This window comes from Acomys minous, assembly GCF_964271855.1.
Source record: "Acomys minous genome assembly, chromosome: 6".
Classification (NCBI taxonomy): Eukaryota; Metazoa; Chordata; class Mammalia; order Rodentia; family Muridae; genus Acomys; species Acomys minous.
This window is the reverse complement of record NC_140487.1, coordinates 65,693,326-65,715,517: the sequence shown is the minus strand read 5'-3', so window position 1 is coordinate 65,715,517 and position 22,192 is coordinate 65,693,326. Positions and strand designations below refer to the sequence as shown.

The following is a 22,192-nucleotide window of genomic DNA, read 5'->3' as shown; positions in this document are numbered from 1 at the left end:
CCTCCATTATGCTATTATGTGAATGACCTATTAATATGGCAAGACAAAAGGCAAGACCAAAAACTAGCTTTAGAAAACCTTAACAGCAATCCATAAAGGCCCTAAAAGAAAGAGGCTTTACAGTACCTGAGGATAAGTTCCAACTTGTTCTTCTCATCCCATTCCTTGGGTCTGAAACTACCCTAACTTCAGTCTGGCCAGTTAAACTCGTTGTTGACCTGCCTGGCCCATTAACTGTGAATAACTATCAGAGTTTCTTAGGCAGTTTTTACTAGCTTAGACCTTTGTTCCCCAGACCAACCAGTCAGTTACAGTAAAAAAAAAAAAAAAAAAAAAAAAGACCCCTCTTCTCTCCCTGTTTGACACCAGAAACCAGGAAGCCCCTTTTTTTCTATTAATAGCCACATTAAAAGTGCCTCCCTGGGTAGAAGCAAGCAGATCTCTGTGAGTTCGAGGCCAGCTTGGTCTACAAAAAGTCCAAGACAGACAAGGCTACACGGAGAATCCCTGTCTCAAAAAAAATTTAACAATAAATAAATAACAAAAACAAAAGTGGAGGCTACCTCTGACATAGACTCTGCTGCCCACTCTCTGATCACTTCCCTCTGGTGGGGCAGCCTTGCCAGGCCACAGAGGAAGAGGATGCAGGCAATCCAGATGAGACTTGATAGACTGAGGTCAGATGATAGGGTAGGAGGACTCCCCCTTTCTTAGGACTAGGGGAAGGAGGTGAGGGGGTAAGGGATGGAGGGTGGAAGTGGTAGTAGATGAAGGGGGGGATACAATTGGGATATAAAATGAACAAATTAAAAAATGCCTCCCTGGATCACGATAATCCACAACAGCCTATCCAGGTCCTTATAAGTCAAATCCTCTACATGGTAGTTGGAGCCTTATATCAACCTCAGTGGATCCTAGAATGGCTCCATACAGCAATATAGGGAATGTTTCATTGCTAACAAAGGGCAACACACTTTATCTACCATAATAAGAACAAGAAGAGAACTTACCTTACAAGTTATGGGTAAAGAACGTGATATAGTTGTTTTCCCTTTCTTTCTCCCAGACATACAATGGCTCCTGAGAAACATGTCTCTTTTGCTAATAGCCTCATAGGCTTCCCAGGACAGATAGATAACCACTGTCCCAAGGCAGATTTTTGGGAACCATGCCACTCCCTCAAGACCCCTCCAGAGAAAAAAATTGGCATGACTGGCAATCAGGAATAATACAAAAGGGAAGAGGAGCAGACACCCAAGGATGTGCAACTGGATCACCTTGAAGGACATCCACGCCCTCATTAACACAGCCAGACATAGCTGCGACCCACACACACAAGCTGTTTTCTCTGTCATTCTAATAGATGTTTTTTACTCTGCTTAATACTAATGTCTCAGCTAGGCCTCTTCCCCCCCCCACCCCCAATACTACACTCTGGCTGTTGTATGTCAGAATATATCCGTGGAGGAATTAAAAACTCAGAACAGGAGATTGCTCACTAGCAGGCTGGCAAAAATCTATAAAGTTCTTAAGTTACCCAAATTCCAGCCATGCCTCAGATGACTTTGTTTGCTTTTCTTCCCAACAAACAGATCCATTATACCTTAAGGATATTGGTGCTTGTGGAGAATGCCGTTACTACTCCTGCAGGCTAGAACCAGAATTTATAAATAAGAGACCATTATAATAGCAAAGAGGGGAGATCTAACTGCCTAGCAGGCAATAGTGATGAATTTTTCTGGCTGTTTATCGAGGACCCTTGGCATGAGTGCTGGTGCACAGGTATGAATGGTAATATCTATCAAAGCCTTGCTAAATATTCCATTGCTGACCTTAATATCTCTCAACAGCTTGTACCATACTAACTCATCATAGTGTTGTCCTATAGGAAAAACAGACAGATGAACGAATAAGATCGACAGCATCCTGTAGTAAACACACTCAACATATTACTGATTTCCTTCCACTCAGCACATACCCAAAAGCTTCCTACTGTTTACTTTTCACCTCTAGCACCCACCCCCTGCTTACTATAATGCCACAAGACAATAGTGATACCTGTCAGGAGTTTCATGACATTTTTCTTTTTGATCAACTATCCTACCTACTCCTTTGCCTTTCCCCTAGGTCTATACCAACAGATCACTGATGTGCTGCCAATCATTCAGTTACCAGCTTGACTTGTGCATTACCCCCTTTCTTCTTTTGGTCTAATCCCCTGCATAAACATCTCCCTACCAGGGTTTTGTACCCCTTCTGAGATTATTCCGCAGGTTTATCTCTATGAGGAAGAAGAGGTGGCACTACTGCCACAAACCAGACAGAGATGAGAGATATTCCTCCCTTTATTAGGAAGAATAGAACTTGCCATCTCCCTCAGATCTTCCTGGACCACAACAGAGGATACCATCCAGACATACCATCTGGTTGGAGACTTTTGGAACAAGCACGATCATGTGATTGCATCCACAACTGACAGCCTTGAATGCCTCCGGTGACAGATGAACTGTTGCCAGGGTTGTGCTCCAAAACAGGATAGCACTAGACTTAATAACTGCTGAACATGGGGCAGGGGTACTTTCATGGCATTGGGAGAATGTTTCTTTTATGTACATGAATCAAATGTTGTTGAGAATAAGGTTAGAACCTTCAAAAAAAACTTCATAATGACCTGCCCTCAAGATTTCAACCCACTGAGCAACTAAGTTGGTTCAATAACCCCTTTTTCCATGCCTCCTACACCTTGTTAGCCCCCTGATTATGATTATGTTTGCTCCCTGACTCATAAAATGTCTCCAATGACAGATTACCACTATTGCTAGAATTACCGCCAACCAGGTTATGGTCTACTGTTAGACTGTGGACCCCTCTGATACAGGTTCTAAAGCTCTCAAAACCTATAATGACACATCTCCATTATAAAATAAAGCAGGGGAGATGTTGGAAGACCCTGCTTTTAAAGCCACCTCCACCATGTCTGGAAAGTTCTCTGAGCTCATCACAATGGAGGACTGTATATCAGCTGGGCTTCTCTTCTCTGCCTGACCTTATCTGCAGGGTGTCTCTATGCACAGATATCTGACCTTGATTGGAGGATGACCCTACACAGAGCCTCCTTCAAGGTAGTAAGTGACTCAGCACAGGAGTCACACTCCCTCCCCCTGTCTGTATGATAGGTGTTTTGTTGTGACTAATCAGTCCTTCCTGCCCATATGATAATTAGGTACTGTGTTATGACCAATCACTTCTTCCTACCTGAAACCCTATAAACACTTATATACTTTCCCCCCTGAAACAAAAAAATTATCTGCCTCTCTAAAGCTGACTCTCAGAAGTCTTCTCTGTCAAACTCAAGGCTGTCAGAAGTCCATTTGTCACTTCTGTCCTCTTTGTCCTCATGGGCTCGTGGCCAATGACCCCAGTGAAAAGGACCACAGTCAACAATTAGCACAGAGTGTCAGAGGAAGAAGAGAACCAGACTGTTGACTTGTCCCAAGATACTGTGCTTGTTTATCATGCAATGTTGGCTCTGTTCCCATGAAGAGCAAGTAACTCTACAAGTGTCTCCTTATGTTTGATGAGATTATTAGCATGTTTAACTGAGCTATCATGATTCTCTTTGATGTAGCTATTCATTGATATATAAATGACTTCATTTTTATTCTAGTTACTAGAAATTTTACCCTTGTTTTAATTAATAATATTGAGAAATCCCGCAAGTGAGTTGCCATGGCACACAGTTGCTGTGAACTTGAGCCACGGCAAAGCAGCTTCTCATCATTGTCTTAAACACTTCCTTAAAACGCACCCAACCTTAGCTGTTTAGACACTTGGACCCTTTCTCATGCCAAATGAAACAGTGTGTTTGCGTACTAAAAAGTAAGTCCATGGAGGATGTTGAATTTTGCTTTATTCATTTAATGTAATTTACTTTCATTGCCATCATTGCCAAATCTGTAGGTTTGGAATAAAACATAAGACGCTCAAATGGTTCCAAAACAAAATGGAGTCCAATGAGTGCTCCATAGAATCATGAAACCAATTAAGAGTTATAGAAAAAAGGCCCCATGCAGAAAGTATAGTTTTGGAAGGAAGGTGTTCCTGCTTTGGGGCTCATGACGGAGTTCCAGCCTGTATCACCTTGCGCTTCTATAGCCCTCCACCAGACATTACATTTTATGATAAATAGTGAGTAGATATGACAGAAGAATAATCAAGCTTTGAAAGAGTCATTCCTGAGATGAAATACCCTTACACTGAAGCTGGAAGTAAGGGTGAGAATAGAATAGTGTTTTGGATAAGGAAACAGCTAGAGAAAAGTCAGCTGAGAGTGTGGGGAGACGCTGCTAACCCACACTGCTGGTTCACTCAGGAATTTAAGTTTTGTTCCTTCTCAAAGCCTGAGGGGCATTGAAGACAAGATAGAATAGTTTTACAACCAAGCTTAGTTGATTAGGGGACAAGATCATCTTAGATCAAGATAAAGATCTTGAGTTGAGATAGGATAGATATTGAATTTCATTCGGAAATTTAGATTCAACAAGATAGGAAAGACACTTAACTTTAAATGGGACGAATGCAGATGGCCAATTCACTATGAATATAACATGTATAGAACTCATTATTCTCATGATTGTCACATGGTTCTCCTTGCTGTATGTAGTTTGTTTTATACATGTGTAATAAAATAAAAGTATTTTTAAAAAAAACAAGCTAGAGCCAGAAGAGTAAAGAACATGAGAGAAAATATGAAGAAAAAAAGAAAACAGAATGGTGAAGCTTACTAACAGAGCGAAAATTATTTTCATTCAACCTAAAGAGAAAAGCTGTAAGTATGGATTAAGAAATATTGAATGAAATTAAAGGCTGGGTAATGGAAAATTTCAGTTAAATTACAATTGGCATGTCTAGTGGAGACCTGATAAAAACCAGAGGAAAAGAAAACAACAGGTTTTTTGACCAGCTGTGAACAGGCATCATTTTCTAATGCACTCAAAGAAGATTTGCAAACAAAAACAATGAAAGTCCAAGAGAAATATGATGACATATCAGAAATTTTATAATATAAACTATCAATCTTAATTGAGATTGGCTCAGTGAGTAAAGGTGCTTCCTGTGAAGCCTGACAACCTGGATTTAATCCCCAAATGCACATGACGGAAGGAAACACTGATTCCTGAAAGTAGCCCTGTGTTTTTCACATGCATGCTATAGCATGTGCACTCATACTCATGGGCACACACACAAACACACACAAACACACACACACACACACACACACACACACACTTGTGCATATTTTAAACTTGATTTAGTTGCGTGTCCCAAATGATAATATTTATTTGGGGAGACAGGATCTCACTATGTAGCCCTGGCTGACCTGGAACTACATAGACCAGCCTGGCCATGCCCTCATAGATAGCCACCTACCTCTATTTTCTATGTGCTGGGTTCAAAGGTGTGCACCATCAAGCTTGGAAATAGTATTTATCTCAATTTTTCATACGTTTAATATGCTCTTTCTCTAAATAAAATCTGATTACAGTGCTTAAATATTACAGACATTGCTAAGGTTTTGCCCTATTTTCATTTCTTTCATTATTGCAGTAATAAAATAATCATAACAGGAAGCAACCTAGGATAGAAAATGGTTTACTCAGTTTACGTTCCAAGTTATGATTCATCATTGAAAAGTCGAGGCAGAGAAAAACAAAAGAGCCCATGCTTGCTACCTTGTTTATTCTCACCTAGTTGTTTTTGCTTAGACACATGGCCTGAATGTGATGTGGCCAACAGTCGATCGCATCTTCCAGGACCAGTCAAGAATCAAGGTCATCCTTCACAGACGTCCACAGGCCAACAACAATGGCATGTTCCCTTTACTTAGGTATCCAGTGCCAATGGATAGTTACAGTAATTAATTCTTTGTGAGCATTTCTCGAAATTCCCCACATGTCTTTTTCTCTGGACTATATTCACTCACTAGAGCAGTTATTATTAACTACCTCCTCTTAGGTATCTTTTGGCACAATGATTCGTTCAGTGTTCTTGCTCTTAGGGAAACTAGAATGATTTACTACAATCAAATGGAGAGAACAATCAAGGACTTGGCTGAAATTTTTTAATCACATGGAGTATAAGAAGACAACTGACTTGACTTGTCCCACAATAAGAACAATAAATGTGTATGCTACATTGAAATATTCCTCATTTACATAATTGACAAAATGCATAGAAGTGGATAATGTTCTCTTGGCAAAGCTGTGGGAAAACATGCCTTCTCAAATATTACTGATATATAAATAAACTACAACACTGTGGAGACTCCTTTAGAGAAGCTTGTCAAATTAACAAATACATTTCTTTGTTATCTAGTGGCTGTACTTCTGGGGATTTATCCCACTGATGATCCTACAAAAATACAATATCATTTATAAAAATGGCCATCTATTATCATATATTTGAAGTAGTGAAACTATGAAAAGAAACATGGTGTAGCTTCCAACTAAACATTGATTAAATAAATTATTAACAAAATAAAAAAAGCTTTTAGAAAAATGAATGCCTGTCATGTTCTAGAGTGAAAAAATTCTCTGAATTACAGGGTTAAGTGAATCAGCAGACGCTGGATGATAAAATTAACATTAGAAAAATAAAACCCGGGAAATTTACTCTATAAGCACAGACTGCCTTAGAGAACAGAGGACTGAGATGGAGATAAAAATTTTCAGTAATTGTGATTTCAAGCATCCTCCCTTGGACCCTGCTTGAATTCTTTGGGTCTGTGGATTGTAGCATGGTTATCTTGTACTTTATGGATAATATCCACTTATAAGTTAGTAAATAACATGTGCGTCTTCCTGATGCTTGAATCTCACTCAGAAGAGGAAATGAAAGAGACATCCGAAATAGATGGGGGGGGGGGGAATGGGTGGGAGATGGAGTGGGGAGGGTAATTGGGGTAAGCATCAGGTGTGGGGAGAGTAGTGCTTGGAAGATAGGACTGGGAGACAGAACAGAAATCGGTGGGGATGGGGCATCTCTGGGACAAGAGAGGCTCCCTTGAGTCTATGGGGATACCCTAGCTGAGACTCCTAGCAGCAGGGAATATGAAGCCTGTGTACCCACCTCCTGTAGGCAAGTGGGACTTCCAGCGGAGGGAGGGGGACACCAACCCACCCATAAAGTCTTTGACTCAAAATTTGTCTTGCCTACAAGAACTATAGGATAACGATGGAGCAAAGATTGAGGAAGTGACAAACCAACGACTAGCCCAACTTGAGACCCACGTTAATAGGAGAGAGCCAACCCTTGACATTATCAATGATACTCTGCTATGCTTGTAGACAGGAGCCTAGCATAACTGTCTTCTGAGAGACTTCATCCAGCAGCTGATGGAAACAGATTCAGAGACCTACAGCCAAACAATAGGTTGAGATCTGGGAGTTTTGTGGAATGTGGGAGAAAGGATTGGGGAAGCCAGAGAGGTTAAGGAAACCATAAGACCTTCAGAGTAAACTAACCTGGGCCCATGGGGACCCAGAGACCAAAGCACCAACCAAAGTGCATGCATGGGCTGTGCCTAGACCCCTTATACATATGTAGTAGATGTGCAGCTTGGTTATTATGTGGGCCCCCTAACAATGACAATAGGGTCTGAGTCTTACTCTGCTGCCGTCTTTGGATCCCTTTTTCCTAGATGTGCTGCCTTGTCTGGCCTCATTGGGAGATGATGCACTTAGTACTTCTGCAACTTGAGGTACTACAGTGGGTTAGTACACCTTGGAGCCCTCCCCTTCTCTGAGAAAAAAAAAGGTGGGTAAATGGGGTGAGGAGGCCATAAGGGTGGGGCTGGGAGGAGGCTAGGATCAGGCCATAAAGTGATTAAATAAATAAAAAAATAAAAATAAATAAATAAATGGATTTTTTTAATTTTCACCTGATGTGGTTGAGCACATTAATAGTTTATTCAGAAAATTAGGATCAGATTTTAAATGAGTTGGTGACAAACATTTTTTTAAACTAGATAGTTACAACTCTTTATGGGAGAATGAAATTGTCTATGAAACAGGTTGTCTAATATAATCTCAGGGTATTATATACACTAAGTATAATCATGTTTTAAAAGTCATACTAATGTAAATATTGAATCCTATTTTGATTATCATTATAATAGAAAAATATTGAGAGAGTAGAGAATGGGTGTGTTCACACAAAGTACACAAAAATAGAGTTAAATCGTTGATATATATATATGTGTGTGTATGTATATGTCTATCAAGAGGTGGTTTGTAATTTACGTTTGTGATTTGGGGACAAGGAGAGCATATCATATGAAATAAAAGAGCTAAAAAGCAATTTCCACTAAAGAAACAAAGGGAGATCAAGTGAGAATAGCAAATGCGGTTTTTGTTTTGATTCGGTGTTTTGTTTTCTATTTAAATAAAATACATATAGAAACAGGACACTTTATTTCATAAATACACTGAATAAAAATATAACTAAATACTCACAACCTAAATGCCTGGCCTTCTGCGTTACTTGGGTATCTGCTGGCAAGATCACTGACCTTAGCTGATCTATGGCCAAAGTAAGGCTGCCCTCCAGACTTTCACTACACTGTATGCTTGATCTCTTAGCCTGTCCTCCCCACCCAAGTGTAAGCCAACTAGATCAGCGAAGGCAGAGGCTGAGATGGAAACCCAGGCAACACTCAGCAGATCCTACACCACCAAGAAGAGACAGTTCACACTGCTGTCAAAACTGCCATTAGTCCTTAGTGTTCCCTCAGAACAGGATCGGTGGCGGGGCATGGTGACACATGCTTTTAATCTCAGCAGTCAGGACACAGAGGCAGAAGGATTGCTGTGAGTTCGAGGCCATCCTGGTCTACAAAGCAAGTCCAGGACAGATAAAGCTACACAGAGAAAACTTGTCTCAAAAAACCAAAACATAAATAAAACAAAAACAAAAACAAAGCAGGATCTGTGTTTGCTTTCTATAACCAACATGAATGCTGACATGGACTATGGTTCATAAAAGTGTGTGAATATGCAAATGTTTAACTTATTTAAAAATCTAAAAGGGAAATCATAAAGAAAGTGGCAAAGCAGTTGTAAACAAATTACAAAAGTAGTACACACCGCTACTCTTATCACTTAGAATATTTATTTTTAAAGTTAAATACCAGGTTCTCAACAAAAAGTAACAACAATAATACAAGAAAATAGTTTGTCTGTTTGAGAATGAAGGGACATTGAAAGCACTGAAGGGAGGGAAGAAAAGGGGAAAGTGATAAAAGTATGCTTTAATTTAAAATGTGTTTTTAAAATAAAATAAGATTTAAAGCAACAAAATGAAACTAAAGAGTGAAGATAAAAAATTTCATCTAAGTTAAATGAAGAAATTGATGTGACAGAAATAAGAGGGAGAAGAGATAAATAAAATTTGGTACAGATAATGGAAAGTCATAAAAACTTGACAAAGGTCTAATTAGAAAACAATGGGAAAAGACACAAATAATAAACAATGTCCAAAAATAAAAGATCACATTAGCTATAGTTCTGTTGGTGACTTATTCCAAACTCATGTGAGTAATTTTATTCTAAATAAATCCAAAACACTATAATTTTTTTCTGGGAAATATAAATTACGTAATAGTTGCTCAAGAAAATGGGAAACTAATATAGCAAATAACTACTAAAATTAAATGTATATAAGTATCTCCTGTCTTTTACCAACTATTGCTTATAAAAGGAAAGAACACAAAATTATTTGTGTGAGGTTTACAAAATCTTTAAAAATAATTTTAATTGAGCAATTTTTGAGACTAGCACAAGAAAGGGTGGGCATGGTGGTACACAACTTTACCCTAGCACTCAGGAGACAGAGGTAGGCAGATTATTATGATTTCAAAGTCAGCCTGATCTATATAGTGAGTTCCAGGACTGGCAGGCATATGTAGAGAGTCTGACTCAAAAAATATATAAAGAGAGGTTTATATATTACTTAACTCATCTAAAGCAATCGTGCTAAAAAGCCTTCATTAATTTTTGTAATAGAAGGGCATAGAGAGAAGAAAGAGGGAGGGTAGAACTGGGAGGAGATGAGAGAGGGGGCTACAACTGGGATGTAAAGTGAATAATTTTACATTTTAATTGAAATAAATTGAAATTAAATTTTTAAATAAAAATAAAATTTAAAAAACCTAATCATCAAAAGAAAAAAAAGCTGAGTGGTGGTGGCACATGCCTTTAATCTCAGCACTCAGGAGGCAGAGGCTGGTGGATCACTGTGAGTCCGAGGCCAGCCTGGTCTACAAAGTGAGTCCAGGACAACCAAGGCTACACAGAGAGACCCTGTCTCAAAGAGAGAGAGAGACAGAGACAGAGACAGAGAGAAAGAAAGAAAAAACCACAAAGCCTGAGTAATAAAAAAAAAACAAAGCTAACAATGACTTCTGTCGGCCTATCACCCAGTCAGTAACTTCTCATTTAATTATTTTCTTATCGCTGTTTAGGGTTACATACATTAACACAAAATGAACTCATTTTGAACACAGAATTTGTCAATCACTGTGTGTCTTGTGCTTACATATTAGAATCAAGTACAACTTTTCTGAATTAAAAGCGATTCATTTCTTTTCCATCCATTTTCATTTTAATATCCCAATTTTCTTTTAATTTTTATTCAGTTTATTTAAATAAAGGTACTTAAATGCACATTGCAACGTCAACCTTTTCTATACTGAATTACAAAACTTTACACAAGAATTTCATAAAAGCACACTTGAAAACATGTTGACCAATTAGAATCCTCTCAACAATGCTCACATTGCACAGTAGTAAAGAGAGGAAGCTCTTCCAACCGGGGATGAATGAATCTACTGGCAGTTTTACTTGATGTAAGTTTTTAAAAGGTCATCGCGGTTGAATGAGTCTCTACATCAGTTTTCGAACTTTCTCTCAAATTTAAGTCAACCAAAGCAGAATTTCAAATAGAAACTTCAGTTCTGAAGAATTTTAATGCCAGCAGATACAGCCTTATGGTAGTGGTGATTCACTCTTGCCAGTGTCTGGCCGCTGTCTAGACTAGTAAGGTTACGCTGGAAAATAGGCTGCTGTAACAGCCTTTGGGAAGCCATTTAGTGTCCTGGTGCTGCAGGATCCCAGACTGTAGGATCCACACAGTGGTCTACGATTCCTCAGAAGGAAGCAGATTAGAGTCAGACTATCTTCACCCCTTAGTGAATGGAGTAAGGTCACAGACACAATACAACTTGCTAATCTAAATGTGAAACTTAGACCTAGAGAAAAGAGAAAGGAGAAGGGCAAAGAGAGTAGAACATACAAACAAGGGAAAAAAAACGGTGCTGACTTGTGGATGGTAGATGTGGGGCGTCATGTACCTTACAAGCTACCCAACTGCCTGTAACGCCATCCGCTTGCCCGGCCCAGTGAGGCGAATGGCCGGCCTCATTGGGACGCAGAATCAAAGCAACAGTACTAACGCTGTTTTAGTGAGCAAACTGACTCCAGCACTGTTCACCACTCTCACCGCATCCTTCTAGCCCGAACCACGTCAGAACAAGATGCCAGTGCTGCTGCTCCAGATTCCCAGGGCTCATGGCGCTTCATCACACGGAGGAAGCCAGTTCCACGATCCCTTTAGGAGACACAGTGCTCTGTGACAGAGAGAGTACGTAGTGCACAGTGCACGGATCAATGCTCCGCCACCTCTCAAACTCAAAACAGCTCCGTAATATGGTGCTATGTGAGTGTAGATGCTGAATGTTCATAGCATCCACTTCGCTTTGAAGCAACAATGTCACAGTTCAGCTGTTATTACCAACCTACTCTGTAAGTTATATACAAATTAAAATTTAATTTCACTGCATAACTAAAAATAAATTCTCACTGACTTAAAATTGTCAAATGGTTAACTCTCTCTTCAAAGAGAAATGCCAGTGGAAACAGAAGGGTCAACCGAATAGAAATTATAATGTGTCATCCTACTCTAAAAGCTGCACTTTTAAATTCTCCCTTGACAACTATATATAGGAGCACAGTTCCCTTCAGCAATATTATCAGCCCTGCAGATAACAGTATATGTAAAATGTTACTGTAGCATCGGCAAATCATGCAACACTTAATATGCATCAGTTTTGGTTATGCGTACAAATTTAGTCTGGGAAAAAAATCAAAACACTTAAAAACTACAGGGTTGATGTATAAGAACAGTTTTTACCTGCAAGGATGAGGGTTTTTTTTTTCTGTAAGGCCATTTGATAACTGAACTAAAATGCTTATTTTAACAGATCAAAGAAAGGAGATGACCCTAGGGCATATCAACAAAGCAAACCACTAATTGGAAGATTATATATGGAAAATGAGATGAAGTATCTTTTGCTCTTACTTAGAAATATAAAGGAGGGAGCAGATACCAGAAGTCAAGGACATAAGGGAGACAGAATTTTTTTTTCGTATTATACAAGTTAATAATGCTACTTGCACAAAAATAAAAAGACCAGTAGTTAACGCTGCATGGGACAGCTCTGCAGGAAACAGTATGGCAGCTCAGGAACCGCGTTGAACGAGAAGTCCATTTCTCCTCTGAGGCACTCTACAGTGACTTCCAACCCCAGCAGCTGACGATGACCACTGTTGACGCCCCAGCACACTGGCAAGCACCCCCACCCCCACTGCCACATGTTCTGGACTTTCCTAATGTCTAGGACTCCAGCTCCCATCACTCCTAAACTTCTGCCATCAAGTACTGCCTCTAACATGATCAGCCCGCCCGAAGGCTTTGAAATATGTCCGTTTAAAAAGGATGGAGCTCACAGAAGAAAAAGCTGAACTCATAGTGAGACCTCAAGGCACACAAATAAAAATTAGGCAGGAACCCTGCAAGACAGGAACATTCTAAAGACACAGTAGCAGCTTTTGGCACTGAGAGCGGAGAGAGGCAAGGCCGGACTTCCCTTTTGCTTTCCGTGGGATAAAGTGGCACATGCAGCTGAACAACAGAAAGCTTCATCAACCTTAAAAATGCTCAACTTCTAAAAAACCCACAAACAGTGAAAAGACAGTCTGTTAAGTCCAAGATTTGTAAAAAAAACTATACACAAAACCCACAGTATCTGGGGGAAAGTAAAGATTTATACAAGTAGCAGTTTAAAAATGTAACTGCCCTACTTCCAATTCCACATTAACACACACACACACTGGCTATGTCTATAAAGCAGGCTAGCCTTTCTACCAGGCTGATGAAATGAATGTTACTTCTAAGCACTCACTCCCTTTTATCAGAAGCTAACTTTAACCTCAGTCCACTGTGCTGCATTAACTTGCCTCTTTGTAATAATGTGTAGTCTGTATGACAACTAGCTGTCCAACAGATTGTTCTAGAAAGGTACAAATTTGTTAACTTTTGAAAGTAATTTAGTTTTAGGGCTGGGATTCCAGTGGCATCAGAACTGAAAGAGAACAGGAAGTCCATCTATAGTCCTTTACAGCTGCTAATCACGCCCTAAAGCTAGTTTGTCTTTAATTTTTTATTCATTAAGAAGGTCACACTTGTTAAGCTGTGTGTTTTCTTTTTTAAATTGGAATCAATCCATAAAGGAAACTATCCTAGTTGAAAACAAGGCCATATTAGAATGAGATATGTACTTAGTTTCTGTATCATACATACCACACCATTACAAAAATAAGGTAGAAACATCAGTTGCTGTAGTCCATACACACACACAAGCGTGGATTATCTGTTAAATGAAGGCATGCCATTTCAGAGGTATCTGAGTAATCAGGTCAGTTGTTGGTTTTCATTAGGTAGAAGAGTTCACCCTTATGCTTTGAAATTTAATGGGAAACTACCAGTGTTTGTATGTGATGTGATTAAATATGTCCTTGACTTCTCCTTGACTTCACATGTAAACATTTTTTAATTACTTCAATAATTGGACTTTTGCTTCTGAGAGCTCTTACAATTGAACTACTGTTTTGAGTGAACGCTGTACATTACATACACACCAGTCTTCTGTTTTGTCCTTAGTACACTTTTAGCTTGGACAAAAATTTACTCTAGTTAAGCCATAAGTGTCAATGTGTAAACTTATTTTAATTAAACTTTTTTTCTACCAAAAAAAAAAAAGAACAGAAAGCTTTTCCATCAACATCATCAACACACTTTTCTTGGGGAGCCCTTCAAAAGGGCCTCTACAAAGGTACTATCTGTCCCAAATCAGCCTGAAGAAACCTTAAGAGAACGATACCCTATTTCCTTTAAGGGTATCGAGTAGGCTTTTAGTTGCTTTCTTGAGCAACCAAGAGGGTTATTTTCAGTGAGAGTTGGTTATAAGTTATTATTGGTCTTATTTACAGAGAAAGCAAGGTTGGACTCAGGGATGTCTCTCTTTTCCTTTATCTTCCATTCTTAGGTTTGGAGATAGAGGTTAAAAAAAAGAAAGGGGAATATAGGAATATATAGGGAAGATAGAACAAAAAGTAGATTAGTGAATCTACTCCTCGACTTAATGCTTCAATTGTCACTCACAAGGTTATTTTTAAATCACTGGTATAGAATTTTGTGTATAGATGCAAAATAAGTTTCATTTTAGATACAATGGTATAGAATTCAAATTCAAGATGATTCTTCACACATTATATATATGCATGTATATATATATATACTCTAATATGCAATATTGTACCCATATAACTTAATTATAATACAAGGTTTAGTCCCAATACTTTGAAAGTGTTATTGCAGGCTGTTGAGGATAAATAAGTTATACAAGTTAATGGTTAGTTGATGAAATCATGGTCATATCAATTACTAGTCTATTTTTATTACAAGAATATATATCTCAAGTGTAACAGATAGATATGATCCTATAGAAAGATAAGGTAAAATAGTTAGAGAAGGTATTCAAAAACCTCAGAGACATACAGAATATGGCATTTAAAGGTGTTTTTATTCTTTTACATATTCATTGACAATGAGACAGGTTAACTCCTGGCAACACCCAGCCTACCTCAAAGAGGATGATGAGCATCAAGAACCTCCTTATGGAGATGGCTTCAAATATGGCAAACAAGCCACTGGGTAAAATGTCCTCATTTTTACCACAGACAGACTTCTGCCTAAGAATGGGCAAGCTTGGATGCAGGCAGAGTCGATGGCCAAACTCTGCCAAGACAGAGTAAGCAAGTCCTCAATAGTCCTCGCCTCACAAATATGTCTGTCAGATATACTGAGCCAGAAGGCTGAAAATGATGCTCCAACTTTATAGAGAGTTTTGGGTGACTATTCAAGCAATAAACTGTCTCTGTCATCTTCTCATTAGGGAAGCTGCTAACCTGTACCCGCTGTATACTCACACAATTAATTTTATTCCCTCTCAAGTCTCTGATGGGGTTGAAGACCAGATAGTTTAGTTTTACAATTAAGCTTAGTTGTTTAGGGGCTAAAATGTTTTTAGCTCTAGACAGATGTTTTAAGTTGATAATGATGAAATATGATAGATATTGATTTACATTCAGAATCTTAGACTCACCAAGATAGGAAAGATATTTTTTTCAAGGCTGTCAAATACAAATAACCAAAACACTAAGAATGTAACATTAATATAATTCCTGATTGTTTCATGTTTCTTCTTGCTGTAGGCAGTTTATTGTGTACATGTGAATATATATATATATTGCATACATATAATATATATTTAATAATATAAATGTATATGTCAAATTTTAAAAAATTAATAAGAAAGAAAAGAAAAATTCTTCCCTAATTGGGACATGAAAGTCAAGGCATCGTAAGGAAGAGAGAAAGAAATAGAGGGAGGGAGGGAAGGGAAGGACTTTTATTTTTCCAAAACTATTTTAAACCTCATGAAAATCCACAGTAGTCAGGACCTCTGTGAAAGTTGTGGACTCCTCTGAGAACCACAGCTGCAGTTCTATTCACATTTTGGAAGCTTCCTCTCACGGGCATGTAACTGCTGCATCTTCCTTTTAGCTTCTGGAAGCTTCAGGTGATCTGTGGCCTCTTCCTCCCTATGTTAACTCATGGTTCTGTTTAGTGCCATTACTATTGTGTTCCATTTTATTGCTCATAGGCAGATTGGAAGACAAAATTAGGAGTGAAATCCTCGAAGAGGAACTTGGTAATTTCCATATGGCATCACTGCTGGAGGCTGTCTGGGTGGGAGGCTTGAGTTGGTCATCTGCCCAGTTCTCTGTCTTTTTCACTTCCATGCTTGTGCTTGCTGAGCTCCCATCGAACACAGTGAGGGGTCTTTTCCTTAATCCATCTACAGCACTACTCCTTTTCATCTCATTCTTTACTTCATGATGTTCTACCATCTTTTCCACCATCTTTCCCCATCTATTCTCTGGCAAATCCCTCTGAGGCAATGGTATGGCATGCTGGACATAAAGGTCAGTAAAGTTGTCTTTGTTTGCTCTGGTGTCATTTTCAGCAGCTCTGTTCTTCTGCTCCAGGGTGAGGAGGAGAAGCTCCTGGGACAACAGCTCAGGGAGCAGCAGTAGCTCCGCATGTGTGCAGCTGCGACCACGCACATCCCCTGCCATGGTCTTCACCCAACACCCCAAATTTCAGTGAATATGACTATTCTTTTACACTAAGTTTGTTATCATGCCTGGTAAAGTGGCTGTGGAACTTTCACCTCAAGCCTTGTTTCGCTACTATTTTTTTTTTTTTTTTTGGTTTTTTGAGACAGGGTTTCTCTGTGTTAGCCTTGGCTGTCCTGGACTCACTTTGTAGACCAGGCTGGCCTCGAACTCAGCGATCCACCTGCCTCTGCCTCCCGAGTGCTGGGATTAAAGGCGTGCGCCACCACGCCCAGCTCGCTACTATTTTTTAATGGGAGGTGTGTGTATGTGTGTGATCACCTATGCACAACTGAAGATAAGTTACCACAAGTAATTTATTCCATAAAGAGGCTTCTGCCTTGAGCCTGGAGGGATGGCTCTAAGGTTAAGAGTTATGCTGCTCTCCCAGTGGACTCATTTTTGGCTCCAAGGACACATGTCAAATGGCTCACAACCATCTATTACTATAGTACCAGGACATCTGACCCCTTCTTCTGGCCTCCATGGGCTCTTGCACACATACGGACACACATAGAGAGAAATAAATAGTTTTAAAGTATTGGCTCATTTAGACAGTAGTGTCTTCCTTAAAAAAATGAGAGAAAGTGTTAACCTTAACTCTATAGGAGCAAACTAGTAGCTCTCAAAACTCAAATTTTAATGTACTCCTGCACTCAAATGTGTCTTCTAATTATTCCTTTTATGTGGTTAGAATATCATAAAAGGCTACCAGGAAAATGCCATGGTTGAATCAAATATCTGCTCAACCTCTGACCCACAGAGAAGAATCCACACAGGGAGCAAGAATAGGTTCTGATAGGTGTCAGCCCCAACTGATACATCTACAGCATGGTCTCTATAACTATAGCTCAGGGATCATCTGGGAATATGAGAGACTAAGTCAGAGGTCTCAGATGCTTACTTGCTGTGAGATAGTGTCTTACAAGAAAGTTGCATCCATTAAATCTCAGTATGGCCGCCAGGAGAAGAACAGCATAATGAAGCCGAGTGTGAAGATGCCTTTACTTCTCATACTGGGGATGCAGAGACAAGCTGATCTCTGAGTTCAAGGACAGCCTGGTCTACAGAATCAGTTCCTGGACAGCCCAAGCTACACAGAGAAATCCTGTATCAAAACTCCAAGAAGAAAGAAGAAAATGAATAAGAAAGAGGAGGAGAACAAAGATTAAGAAGAGGAGTAGAAGGAAGAAGAGGAAAGAAAAGGATGGGGAAAGGAGGAGAAGGAAAAGGAGGGAGAGAGGGAGAAAGAAGAAGGAGGAGGAAAGGGAGGAAGGGGAAAAGGAATAGGAAGAAGGGGAAGAAGAAAAAAGTTGAAGGAAGAGGAAGAAGGGGAGGAGGAAGAGGAAGAAAAAGGAGGTGGAGAAAGAAGAAAGGAAGAGGAAGAATGACATCAGCTGACATAGTAGCATGGAAGGTGAAACTTCACAGGTTCCCATCTTTTAAAAAAGAGCTACAGGCAATCAATGGCTTCTTGGAGAATTGGTTTTCTGTAGGCATGAGCCCCTGATGTGTTATCCAGGTTATACACTCTCAACTGGTCAACCATATGCTCAGAAACATAAGAATAACAGTAAATGGGCTCAGTGTGTGTGTGTGTGTGTGTGTGTGTGTGTGTGTGTGTGTGTGTGTTCTCTAATAAAGAAAAGGTCACAAATTTAAGAGGGCGTAGAACACACAGGAGAAGGAATGGGAAATTATGTAAATATTGTAGTCATGTATAAAATTATACACGCTTTTTAAATACAGAATGAGCTGTGGAATCAAGTGACTTGGATTTGAATAACAGATCTCTCAGTCTTAAGCTGTGTGCTTTAAACAGGTTTTTAAATCTCTATACAACTTAATTTCCGTATCCACAAAATAGACATTAGAAGTGTGTGTGTGTGTGTGTGTGTGTGTGTGTGTGTGTGTGTGTGTGTGTGTGTGTGTGTTTTGGACATTACCTAGCACAAAATTAAAATAGTGTATTCAAAATAGTATGACCATATATACATATATCTTGAATTTTAAAATTCAATCAATTCAAACTGCTCTCTGTATATTCACATAGAGATCTTTAATTTATGTCAACTCCATGATTTTGTTAGTAAAAAGCTCACTAAATAATGTTAGGGTTTACTATATTAAATACTTAAACTTATGCTACCAAAAGCATGGTTCTGAATGCCATGTTAGTGGTTTAAATGTGGACTCCATAAAGTGCTTCCATGGGAGTCTTGAGCAAACTAACATAAACATGTCCAACTCTAGGGAGAGGACTTGAAACCAAATAATTCCATCATTTGCATCTCCACAAGATGCAAATATAGAGATAAGAATTCTGGGATAAACAAATTGGTATGTTTGGGAATAGTATATGAACTTCTTCCTCCCATGACGTAAGTTTATAGGAATTGTCAGGGACCTGCTTGTTGAATGTCTCTAGGCTCCAAAAAGGAACCACCCAGGATGGCTCAACCCAGAAACTACTGGAAACAAGATGCACTACCACTCTCCATCTTAATATTTACAGTTGTGGCCACTGAATGCACTGTCGGTATCATTGCAAACGGGATCATCATGACTGTGAATGCAGTCTCATGGGTTCAGAAAAAGGCGGTTTCCATAAATGCTAGGATCCTGCTTCTTCTGAGCGTAACCAGAATAGGTCTCCAAAGCATCGCCTTGATAGAAATGACCTTCTACATATTCAGCGTTTCTTTTTACAACAGTGTTTTATATGGTATCTCCAAAGTAATTTTTGTATTCTTAAATTATTGTACCCTCTGGTTTGCTGCTTTGCTTAGTTTCTTCCACCTTGTGAAGATTGCCAATTTCTCTTACCCCCTGTTCCTCAAGCTAAAGTGGAGAATTTCTGGACTGATGCCCTGGCTTCTGCGGCTGTCGGTGTTTATTTCTTTCACTTTCAGCATGTTCTTCTGCAAGGACACCTACACTGTCTATTCCAACCGTTCCCAAAGCTTCACCATCTACAATTTCACAATGAAATTCTACTACGTTGAGACCAGTGTGGTCAGCATGGCTTTTTTATTCAGTTTGGGAATCCTCCCTCCTCTGATCCTGTTCACTACAGCGGCCACTCTGCTGATTGTCTCCCTCAAGAGACACACCCTGCACATGAGAAACTGTGCCACTGGCTCTGGAAGCCCCAGCAGAGAGGCTCACATGCAGGCCATCAGAGAAACCAGCTGCTTTCTCTTTCTCTATATTTCAAATGCAGCTGCTCTGTTTCTGTCCATATCCAACATAATCAATGTTAGTCTCCTCTGGAGTATTGTGATCAGAATTGTCCTGCCTGCCTACCCAGCTGGCCATTCGGTTTTACTGATTCTTAACAACCCTGGATTAAGAAGAACACGGAAGCAGTTTCAGTCCCAAATCCATCGGTACTTACAAAGTAGATTCTGATATCAGCATCCAACATGGGGGACAAAAGAACATGAGAAGTCAGCCCCACGTTGCTTTTACCTAGGTCTCTCTTTTCTGCCCACCTTTCTCTACAAAACCCAACCTGATCCCTTCAGTGCATGCAAACTATCTGTAAAGGATTAACCTTCATTAGTGCTTTGTGGTCACGATTTTAGTGATATTTAACATATTCTTGTCCTTAGCACTCTGTTTACCTCCCCTACCTCTGCCTTAAGCAGAGACTTGACCCAAACTACACACAGGTTATACCTAGGGATAACCTGAAACCACCATCTAGCCCAGCTTTTCACTTCACAATAATCAAGTTAGAATTCCTGGTGTTCTAACGTAGAAGCTTTTCTTGGAACTCTAGGTGGTTCTGATGTACAGTCGGGGTTGGTATAGACACCCAAGCAGAGGCTTCTAAAACTTAAGTTCCTATTAACTCCTCTCTTTCTCTCTTCAAGTGCCTTTTAACCATGTGGGACTTTTCTAAGCAATATTTGGAAATGCATTTGTGCCCACCCTCAAAGATACAAGCTAAATAATCTGGAAAGAGCTTTCAAGGTTAACAATACAAAAAGCATCCTTCAAACTAAAATCTGTCCTATAACTTTTCTCTAGATGTGTGGTTTTATGAATTTATAGAAATGAAGATGTGCATGCAAGAAGAATCCCACTGTGATGTTGCTTTTAATAAAATAAAACCTACATATCCAAACTACAATATTATTGTGGCATTTAAATTTCGTATTTATTTATTGCCTGTGGGTGGGTGCATGCCCACGTACCAGAACATGCATGTGGAAGTCAGAGGACGGCTTGCAGGAATCATGCATCCCCTTCTACCAAGTGGATCCTGGAGATCAAATTCAAGTCATCAGGCCAAGCGGCAGGTGGTGAGCCATGCCAACAGCCCTACGTTTACATTTTTAAAGGGAGATAGGTGCATGTATATAAATTATAAGATTTCTATAAGAAGTACACATAGATAATGTTTTTGTTACTCCATTTATAGTTCTGCTTCCACAGAATAGATATTTGGTGTTTATTTACATTCCTATGGAAAATTCTAAGAATTGCGACAAAAATTATTAGCAAATGACTTCTGTATCAGATTGGGTATCTGAAATGCATGGAACAGTTATACTCTGCTTTATGCCTTTCCGCCATTATTTGACCTTCAACCCATTTTAGAAACCAGGACCACAAAGATGGTTTTCATATCTACTCAGAAATTAGTATAAGATATTCAGCAGTGCTTCTCTGTGTGCTCCCATGTGCTAACTTGAATTATGTGAATTGTGTCTCTTCAGTGAACACGACACAGGCTGTTAAGGCCCAGTACCATAGTCCTTCTGACTGTGAGGGTTATGATGAAGAGAAACATTTGACTCAGGGTCTCCAGCTTAGAAATTTCAAAGAGATAATGTGACATTACAGTTGTGTGTTGTCACACTCATCTTTTTACATAGGCACTAAGGATCCAAACCCCAGGGCCTCACACTTATACAATATATACTGAGCCACCACTTCAGCCCCCTGTTGCAGTGAGGAAGCCATTTTCAACATATGAAGTTTGGGGTCCACAGTCAAAACAGCACCCAGTAATACATTTCTTATTAACCTGTCTGTAGAACCTTTACTTTGCCAATCCATAGACATTCTTGGAAGTTGTAAAATTAATTCCTACTTTTCACTTTTACTACAATAGTGTACTCTGGACTATACAGGTGGGACACAGTTTGCAGTGACTCCCATAACATTTCTTCGGCTTTCCGACAGTTCACAAGGATATGAGATGCATTTTGAGCTTCCAATACCTTGCCTTATAATGAATTCACCAGTGTGTAACATCAATGCAGGCAGAAAAGCACTTCCATCAGGTGTTTTGTTTTGTTTTGTTTTGTTTTGTTTTGTTTTGTTTTGTTTTGTTTTTTACCAAACAATCCTCTATGTTTCTGTTTCTGTTTGGTTTTCATTATTTAATAGTTTAATATGTGTACAGAGTGAGTTATAGTCACGTTCACCCCCATTAACCTTTTACTCCTCCTCTTTGCTTGCTGAAACTTTCCCAATAAGGCACCCCAGTCCTACTTTGATGAGACTTGTGTGTGTGCGTGTGCATGTGTGTGTGCATGTGCGTG

At 39.3% G+C, this 22,192-nt stretch overlaps 2 protein-coding genes across 2 annotated transcripts; one reads left to right on the top strand and one right to left on the bottom strand.

Annotated features, from left to right (window-relative positions):
- Positions 1 to 16,058: 16,058 nt before the first annotated feature.
- LOC311599119 (ashwin-like) lies at positions 16,059 to 16,595 on the bottom strand (the record flags this gene model as incomplete). The annotated part of the gene is made up of 1 exon (XM_084784757.1): positions 16,059 to 16,595. One exon carries the CDS (start codon positions 16,593 to 16,595, stop codon positions 16,059 to 16,061), a length of 537 nt encoding a protein of 178 aa, XP_084640883.1.
- Positions 16,596 to 19,085: 2,490 nt separating this feature from the next.
- TAS2R39 (taste 2 receptor member 39) lies at positions 19,086 to 20,045 on the top strand (the record flags this gene model as incomplete). Its single annotated transcript, XM_084785009.1, has 1 exon — positions 19,086 to 20,045. One exon carries the CDS (start codon positions 19,086 to 19,088, stop codon positions 20,043 to 20,045), a length of 960 nt encoding a protein of 319 aa, XP_084641135.1.
- Between the last annotated feature and the right edge of the window lie 2,147 nt (positions 20,046 to 22,192).